The sequence below is a fragment of the Pseudochaenichthys georgianus genome, chromosome 16, assembly GCF_902827115.2.
Source record: "Pseudochaenichthys georgianus chromosome 16, fPseGeo1.2, whole genome shotgun sequence".
NCBI lineage: Eukaryota > Metazoa > Chordata > Actinopteri > Perciformes > Channichthyidae > Pseudochaenichthys > Pseudochaenichthys georgianus.
Genome location: NC_047518.2, coordinates 16,712,921 through 16,722,677, shown reverse-complemented (window position 1 = coordinate 16,722,677; position 9,757 = coordinate 16,712,921). Strand labels below are relative to the sequence as shown.

Here is a 9,757-nt window from a genome sequence, read left to right as displayed (position 1 = left end):
ATTTTATCCACGCTAACCCTAATTTCCATATGCAGATCTGTCTCTCCCAACAGTCCCTCTCGCCATCACACCATTTCTTGCATTCTAATGCATTCTCACATCTTTACAAAGTCCCCCCGTTCCGCCACACGCCGTGGATGTGCTCGTTTTGTCGACTTACACTTCGTTATTTCTCCACATTTGACTGGTCCAGTGAGGAGATGCACGGTATAGATTCAGTGTTTTGCATGCTCTAATTTGCACGTTTTATTACCAGGAGTAAGTGGACACAATAAAAATGGAGGCGTCGGGAGATTTGTTCCTTTACGATGCATCGACCTCCCTCCCTGCTTTCAACAGGAGGCAGCCCGTGTGTGTGTGTGTGTGAAGGCTCTGTCGCCTGCAAAAGAAAGGTAAATGCTTGCTTTTTTCTGTCACTACACTACAAACCCATTGAATCCTTTCTGTGCACCGTGGTGGTGCATGGAAGGGGTGAGGTCGTTTGAACCTGTTTACCCCCCCCCCCCTCGCCTTCTGATGTAGCCTCGTCTCCAGTCTGGATGCACTACTAGCAGGTTGACTTCAATATGAGACACACCACAATTTAAGACACAGGACTTTAAAATGTCATCACTATTAAGATGTGTTCCAGTCCATTCTCTGAATGCATTCCATGTTTCCTATGTATTATATTATCACAAGACAAGGAAGGGATTGTATGCCTATATTTGATACAGGGAGATTTTATTAGTAAATTACCTGATGTATACCTTGTCTATTGGACTACTGTTGCTATCACAAATGACTGTCACTACTGACAGACTACTGTAGAAGCAAGGTTGAAATGTTGCCCCTCTGTAAAATACATTATAGTAAAAGTAATATACAGTCACAGTGTTGCCAGATTAGACCTCATTCAGGTTGTTAAAAGGTGGCGCTACACTGTGAATAGAAATGTCTTACCTGGGACAGTAGCGGAAGTGTAAGTAAAATACAAGTTTACTGTGGCTCTGTTACAGTACATTCAGGTGCCCATAAGGCATGCCAATTACTCAGCGGTGACATGACAAGGGCCTGGCAAACGTAATTGAATGCAACCATTGTAAGTGACTTTAATAGTTACCCTTCTGCTTTCTATGGAGCCCTGGAAAAGACTAAGGTGGGGAAAAGTCAAAAATATCAATGAGTACTTTAACAAACAATCTAGATTGCAAGATAATCAAACAGAGTTGAACAAATGTTTCCATGGGTTTAACATGAATGTAACACTCAGAGGACTGAGTGGCCTCCTAGCCTACCTGAAAACATGTTCAGCTAGCCGGCGCCAAGCCAACTTTTATTTTAATTTGTATAAAAGTACAACCAGCCAGGTGTAGTTTTGTCGAGTGCCGGGCTCTGAAGCCAGTTCGACACCATGGCCACACAGTGACATTTCAACAAGACTATTGTTCTGTGCGTCACCAATTGTTTACTGATAAGCCATATGAGACTCTAGAATGGAGTCTGAGTTGAGAGATGTCGAAAACCAGATTGTTTCACAAGTAGCCTTGTTAAAAGCTCATTTCAAGTTAGTTTCAAGCTAAAGAGTTGATAGGTTGATAGCCAATAGGTTCGGAGATTGCATTTGGTCTATGCGTTCCGTCTCTTGTGTTCTTCACACGGACTGTTTACCTGCAATTAACCAGAACCTTTTCAAACTTGACAGGGCAATATTACTCAGACTAAAATTGGAAGCCTGATCCCAACTAATACCAGCATCTTGTCCCGTTGCCTACCGTATAATCTGTTTATAGAGATGATAAAGTCTTAGTTTTAATACACACACACACACACACACACACACACACACACACACACACACACACACACACACACACACACACACACACACACACACACACACACACACACACACACACACACACACACACACACACACACACACACACACACCAATAAGTGCCCCTTTTGCAACTATTTGTTGACCTTATGTAACCTTATTATAAAGCTTTGAATGGTTTAGGCTCAAAATACATTACTGACCTCCTGCTAAATTATGAACCATCCAGATCTCTCAGGTCTTCAGGGACTGGTCAGCTTTCTGTCCCCAGAGTCAGAACTAAACATGGTAAAGCAGCATTTAGTTATTATGCTCCAAATATCTGGAACAAACCCCCAGAAACCTGCAGGTCCGCTGCAACTCTGACTACTTTTAAATCCAGGCTGAAGACTTTTATTTTTGTCGCTGCTTTTAATTGAACTATTCACATCTTAAACTGCACTGTCACTTTTATCCATGTATTTTTCTTAATGTTTATTTTATTATCTTTTCTTTTTAATGACTGATTTTAAATGCCATTTTCTTAATGTCTTTCGTTTTTTGTAAAGCACTTTGAATTGCCTTGTGTTGAAAGGTGCTATATAAATAAACTTGCCTTGCCTTACTGTATGTAATTCTGTCTGAAAATTGCAACTAGGGACAATATATGGTGAATGCATGAATTTTATTTCTATCGGATACTTCAGATTTAGATACTATATCCCTGTCTGCGACGTTAACATTACTGTGGCAAATAAAAGCAAGTGGACTAGAGTTAAAGAATTGCAGGACAGCGACAAAAATGATAAAATGCACCGCTTAATGTTGCTGTTTGTAGGAAAGATGACACTTTTCGCCAAACTGAATTGTGGGTAGCATAGCGGTCCATCTCCGGCGTCAGAAGTTGAACAATGTTCAACTTCTGACGCCGGAGTAGCCAGCGCCAGCCAATCAAATCATATGCCAGTACAAGCTCTAGTCAATCAAACTGCTGCTTGTGTGTCAGGGGCGGGAGATTCATGTGATTGGTTGTTGGTCGAGCTTCAGACGCGCCCAGTTCCAAGCTTTTTTTGAAGCTGTAGTGTGGACGGGCCGTTATTAGGCTATTTATTACATGATATAAAACTGTTAACCTCTAATAAGAAACCAAGAACTCCTATAAGGAGAATTAAAAATAATACACAGGCCTACTTTAAAATAAATTAAACACAGCACTTGGGGAGTCCTCTGCACATTTGAAGGGAAAACAAATATTATTAAAATGGGCCCACTTTGAAATAAATAAAACATATAGCTGCACCCTAAAAAGAGTTAAAGGTAGGGTAGGTAAGAATGGAGAAACCAGCTCGAGTGCGCTAGAATTTCAAAAAATACACAACCGGAAAAAATATGCCTCTTCCTTCAGACTTTCTTACAGAGTCCCTCCTCCAACACACACGAACGCGCACATGACCAATGAGGGCACGAGATGAGTTTGTGCACAGATGGAAGGCTGACAGGCAGGTAGGCCATCCAGTTACTTTAGCCGGGCCGGTTCAGATAATTGGTCGTGCTTTTTACAGCGCTACGGCTTCCAGAGATAAACATTTTTATGTATTTTTTGTCAAAGCATTTAATATATTCATTGCTATCGGGACGTTAAGAGCATTCCATGGAATATAACAAAAAGTGTTTTCTGAAATAAATTACATACCCCATTGAATTATGACTGAAGATCGTCAGCTGTCTTCCTCTCCCGTGTTGTTCCTCAATACGTAAAGGCTGCACCACCGTTGACAACTTCTCTCTACATATCAAACATACCGGTAAACCAGCATCGTTTGCTGTGAAAGCAGATAACTCTGTCCACACAGAATTAAATCCTGTGTTCCTCCGGTACTTTTCTTTGATTTATCCATAGTTCGCTCATCGAGCCGCGGGTCAGGTTATACGCCTGCAAGAAAAGGCGCTAGCGCCGGACCGTAGCAGGATGTGACGCATATTTTAGTTGACCTAATTAAAACCGTTTTGTTTTTTATTTATGTGTCACAGTATCACCTCAAAATACAAGATACGAAACATTTTCAACCATGCAAGAAAATATAAATAGTCCTACAAATACTTTTATTTTATTTCCTTCTTATTTTTGTCTAAGCTCAAGGGAGCCAGAGCAGAGGGCTTAAAGGGCCGCATGCGGCTCGAGGGCCGCGGGTTGCCGACCCCTGAGTTAGGCTATATATTATTGGGGGGGACATTTTGAGCGTATCTGAATATTGGGGGGGATGTGTCCCCCACCAATGTATATGGTGATTTCGGCCCTGGCTTACCCCTTGTTGCCCTCTGAGCAGTAATGCATAATATTTTACTGTTGTCAGACTCTTAAAATAGTTTGACCTCAAAACAGCCGCCTATAAGTTTGGTTAGAGTAAAAATCGGGACATTGTAAAATAATGTTATCCTACGACCAGAGGTTTGACCTCTGGAAATACTGTACATACAATTCCACCATTAACACCATCTCTTTAAAGAGTATAGTCAGAGGCTTGTAATGACTTTGCATAATGACTTACATTCTCTTTTTTCATTGGGTCTGCTTTCTAAAAGATCTCTGCATTGTACAGAGGGAGAGCTAGTCTCTTTTATCTCCAGAAAAAAACCCTTGTGGCTACAGTTTGATCAATTAAACTCCTGAAAGCCCCCCCCCGCCTCCTTTCATTCATCTGCCTGAGAGGAATATAAAGTTATCAGTCTTCCCGAGCGATATGAGGACGGAAATAAGTAGTTTGTCTATAAAAATGTCCAGGTACTTTATCAGCGTCCCAGAAGGCCCCGAGGCCCTGACACTGTTCAATGTGGCTCTGCTGTACTCATGCGCTCACCCTTTGCTCCCTCCCTCTCTGCCTGTCTACTCCATCTCTGCCTGAGGCCCCACTCCTTGCTGGTTGGGGTGCACGCCGCCGGCCCTGCACCTCCAGTGGGATTGACTAGGGCCCGAGCCCCACGTGAGGTTATCGATTTCAATCAGCGGCTTGGGAGATTGGAGTTGAAGGATGCTGTAGACTTTAAACGGTGGTCAGATGCACTCCTTGATGTTTGGGGGGGAAATGCTGCAGGAGGAGGCACTTTGTTTTTGAAGAGAAGTCAGATAAACATACAAACAGAATTAAATGGATTGAGAGATCTCAATCTTCCAGTTTGGAGTTCCAATGTGTTTTAGTGGGAGTGAAATTGCAGAATTTGTTCCAAAAAGTACAGAGATTACAGGCAATAGATTCCATTTGAACAATGATGTAAGGCTGCAACTAGCAATTGTATTCATTATTAATTATGTTAAGATTACTTTCTCAATTAATTTTGATTATTTTTTGAGGGTTTATTTTTCTCATACGGTTGTGCCTGGTTTCTGTTGTGATTGGTCATCAGCTTGGAAATGTGTCTGTAAAGTGTGAGTGTTACATAGCAATGTCATTATGTTATGGAAGTAAACAAAGGAGTCCATTGGAGTCAGTGGGAGAGAAACTCCCTCTGACGTCAACGTTTAGCCTTTGACGACCATTTGCATGCACACAAACCTATAAAACACACTACAAGAAAGGGAAAACCAAAAACTAGCATAATAGGGTGACTTGAAATATCATGGAGACTGAATTAGCAGATTTGAAAAACTGGAACATCAAAATGTTAGCACTTTGCTTCAAACGTTAATTAACAATCCGTCAAAGATCAATAGATTCAATTGTAACAATGATGTACTTTTGCAGCTACGAATTGCTTAAATTGTTTATTAATCAGTTGATTATCTTCATAATTATTGATTTTTTTTTGGTGTGAAAATGTCAGAAATAAGTAAAAAAAATGTCCAACACTATTTACAGAAGCTCAAGTTTCCCGCCAACATTCTAAAACCCTAACATCTTTAGTTGAACATCTTGAGGGCTCACACAAAAACCGCACAATTATGAAGATGAAACATCAAAAATGTTTAGCACTTTCACTTTAACTGAAACTCCTGTCAAAAAAAGATGGAATGGTTGTCCATGACATTTTTGCCAAATAGCTACTAAGAAATTCAGCCTTTTGTTGTTTAGGAGCTATGTGTGTATTTGGAAAGAAACTTACTAACAAGTTATAAAATCACTTTTCTAATAACTTTATGTATAAACTCACTTGTATATAAATATACAAAGATATTGACAATATTCGTGGATCAGCAGTAAATGTTAGTTGCATAATCTGTGGGAAGGAGTGGGAGTATAAGCAATTAATGTTCTTCAATAATGCATTCATCCTATGGTCTGAGTGTTTTTTCTTCTTTTTGTCAAGTAGTCACTGAGAAGAGAGGTGACAACTTGTCATTGTATCACAGTTCACAGGAAAGCGCAGGCATAGAAAAGCCTGATAAAGTTCCTGTTTTGCTTAAAGAGGGAAGTTAGTTCACACAATGAGAGCGCCGCTGCCTTTCTGCTCTCAGAAGCATTTGCATCAAGGCCAGGAGATTAAACGTGTGGGTTGGGAACTGGAGAGAGTGCGTTGTCTAGCTCGGGGCCCCCCGATGCCAGAGTTCTAGCTTTCATCGCACTGGGTGAAAGATTTCTCCTGGACGCTTCACTCCGGCTACAGGTGGGTGGTGCGCATGATGTAGGTGGCAGCCGCTGTGGATTTCGTGCAAGAGTACAGAGGAGGTGGCTGTGGGCAAATTGCTTCACAATTGCCGACGCAGAGATGCTGAATCCCACACTCTTTAAACTCATGTGTGTAGTTAGATGGGATTTGGAGTGTTGTGTTAAGGTTTAAAATCGTAGGTGTTTGTGTTTTTTTAATGTGGATATTAATAATGTCAGTTTTTAAACTTTATTTTAGGGAGAGAGCATCCAGTGGGATTCTGGAAAGTTTTGATTATAAGTTTAGAACTGAACAATGTAAAAGAGCAAATATTTGTTTATTTTTTCGGTCTGGGTCCAGGTTATCAAATGTGAGGATGTGATGCTTTTCATAATCATTTATGATACATACGCTTATTATATTTGTGTTTTTGAGTGTAGATAGGACAACATTTGCAATATGAATATGTCATGTTGGGCATTTTTCACAATTTCTACTTTTACAAATAATGAATGGAACATGGAATAGTCATGAGTTTCACCCTTACCGTCATGCTTTCTTTATACAGTGTTTGATGATATCAATATATGATTTACTGTAATAACTATACAGTGTTATTACAGGCTTTCAATGAATGGTGCAGGAATGAGCTCAAACATTTCGGTTAAAGAGTTGTTCCACAACATAAAATACCCAATAAATATGTCATTAGCCAAATCGTAAATTTCTGAATCTTTTATGTGTCATTTACACAGCAGTTGCTAATAAGTCACCTAATGAAACTACTAAACATCATCAACCTGAAGTGGAGATGATTCTGCTGAACAAAACAAGTATCATAAACGTTAATTTACCACATATAGTATCTTGTTTTCTGCAATTTTTGGAAATCCAATGGAAAAATCCCAATCCTATTTGCTGAGGGATCCGTCTTAATTCAGATGACTTTATTGTCAATCAAATCTATGTGAAATGGAAATGTGTCCTTGGCACTGGCAAATAAAGCCACACTCACCATACACAGAACAACACACAATGTATACACACACAAATAGGGAAATTACCTAAAGTGACAAAGTGGCTTGTCTTAATACAATTACTGAGGATTTTGTTTTTGGAATGGCTTGACGGTGTTGGTGTCAGAATGTCCTAAGAAGGATCCTTTAGGCTTGAAAAGGGGGCTTAAGTTTGAGTCAAGGTGTGTGTTTTGTGTGTGTGTGTGTGTGTTAGTGTGGGATAGTTATTTAAACAGACTGTTATTTAGGAGAGTCCCAGCCGATGGAATAAAGGACTTCTAATAGTCTTTTTTCTGGCCATGCTAACATCAAGTTTGGCTTGAGTAAATACTTCATCACGCCACCACTTCTAAACTGGTTTTACTTCTAGGAACACACTCGAATATCATTTCTAAAGAAGTAATGTGGGTTAAGACTGTCCTAAAATATACATTATGGACTTGCATTTAAATAAAAGTTTGCATTTTCTACAACTATTTGGTAACTAATCAGTCCTTTTCTCCCATGTCTTCTTCTTTTGTACAGGCTCCATGTTCAGTGCAGTTGTGCTGGTGCTTGTCTGCCTGATGCAGATGAAGCTAGTGACCACAGAGGGGCATCGTGGGACCAACGTCTTCTATGCCGTGCAAATGGACAGAGGCATCAGAGCCGCCAGAGCTCTGGCTGAGCAGCACACACTGGAGTTCATACAGCAGGTCAGTGCATGTTTAAAAGCCCCTTGTTGTTGCCTCCGCATACTGTATATAGGCCTGGATCTTACATTTCCCTGTTACTGAGGGTTTTTTTCAAGAGCTGCCAAAGTGCTGACTTCTGTTTCCTATTTGAGGGATATCTGACTTTCATCAAATTACAGCAGCCTTTCTGAATATTTCATATCTGATCAAAGGCACTAGAGTCTACACACAGTGACACACATATAAAGACACATACATGCACATACACACTCCTATCTAACCAGTTCACGCCTGTGAGAAACTCCAATATGTGGAATAGGCTCCAGTTGAATGTCTTCAGAGATGATTGGGTCTTTACCTATTTGCCTGAGTTTTAATCTGTCATAGTGAAATATTTCCATTTGTCAGAAGACTACATGTGATTTATCCACATCAATACTTTAAAGGTTACTTTGGGTGTTGAGTCTGAAATGGTGTCAGCTCCCTTAAAAAAAGAAATTCTCTGCTGCAGTAAAAAAATGTATAAAAGGCTCTGAGCGGGTCTTGGATAGCTGGAATACTGTATTTCTTTTGTAAGAGTGAGTTTAAAGAGGCTGTTCAAGGGCATAACATATTTTGAAAGGAACTTCTTCTGACTGTCTGAAAATCCCACATTACGTCACACCTACAGTCTCCAAGAGTCCCCTTAAAAGAATTTAGCATCACTTAAGCATGTTTAAAAGAATGAACTTTGGCAGCAGGTGCTTGTTCCTCCATCAATAAAAGAGCAGTCTGATTGGAGTTATTGATGAGTGATACTGAAAGAGTGTGTGTATGCGTTTTGGCATTATTGATAAGAGTTAGGGGAGTAGGGGACGGTGTCTGCTGGCCCGGTGTGAGGCCGCGTGCAGCGCTGGCCCTGGGGAACGGGGACGCAAGCTCATTTCAACCTTGGCCCCTCTGCTGCTGCTGCTGCTGCCTGGATCATGAATAAAACATCTCTGTGACCTTTATCAGGAGTGTATTGGACAGTCCACCCCCGTCTCTGTCTTCCTCTCTGCATGTCTCTCTCTCATTGTCCCTCATGTATGCACACAAACACCTCTGCTTCTCCCTGCATTTCTCTCTGCTGTTACACCACTGATAGTCCCTCCATGCCATTTGGAATTACAAAAACATAAGAAAAACGTTGCAGTATAAAAACATATATGCACTAACTTTATTTGTGTTAGTAGGTTGGTAAATCACAAGTTTTGTCTGCAATATAAGACAACCTCATATGACACATTAACACAACCAGTTACATTTAATCAAACTTACAAAAAGCAGCCCTTAATATGAAAATGTTATTAATGAGCCCTTTAATGCATTTTGATCAAAAAGTATAAAACTGGCCTGTTTACTATAAAGTGCCCTATTCTTATATTTATTCAATGTTTGTAAGGGAGGAGGATTGAAAAGCTGTTTCCATGGTTATTTCAAAAAGAAAAGCACATCTCAAAGATGATATGGACCGTTTTATCTCATTGCGTCGATGAGTTTGTTCATCATTAAGTCGATACTGGATCCATATCAATGTTCTGTTGGTTTATATTGTGATGATATGCCTTGTTTAGGCAGTGTTTGAATGTTTAGGAACCGATTCAAATAGTGACACAAACGATCCATGGGCCTTTCAAAAACAAAAGCGTATCTACAAGATAATGATA

The 9,757-nt window shown here is 40.2% G+C and overlaps 1 protein-coding gene across 1 annotated transcript in view; it reads left to right on the top strand.

Moving 5' to 3' along the window:
* The first annotated feature begins 347 nt into the window (after nt 1-347).
* LOC117461051 (proprotein convertase subtilisin/kexin type 4-like) overlaps nt 348-9,757 on the top strand; it is a 249,012-nt gene continuing 239,602 nt past the window's right edge. The window contains exons 1-2 of the mRNA XM_071205815.1: nt 348-392; nt 7,921-8,090. Of these exons, the coding sequence (XP_071061916.1) occupies nt 7,926-8,090 (165 nt within the window). The 5' untranslated portion in view covers nt 348-392; nt 7,921-7,925. The remainder of the gene's footprint in view (nt 393-7,920; nt 8,091-9,757) is intronic.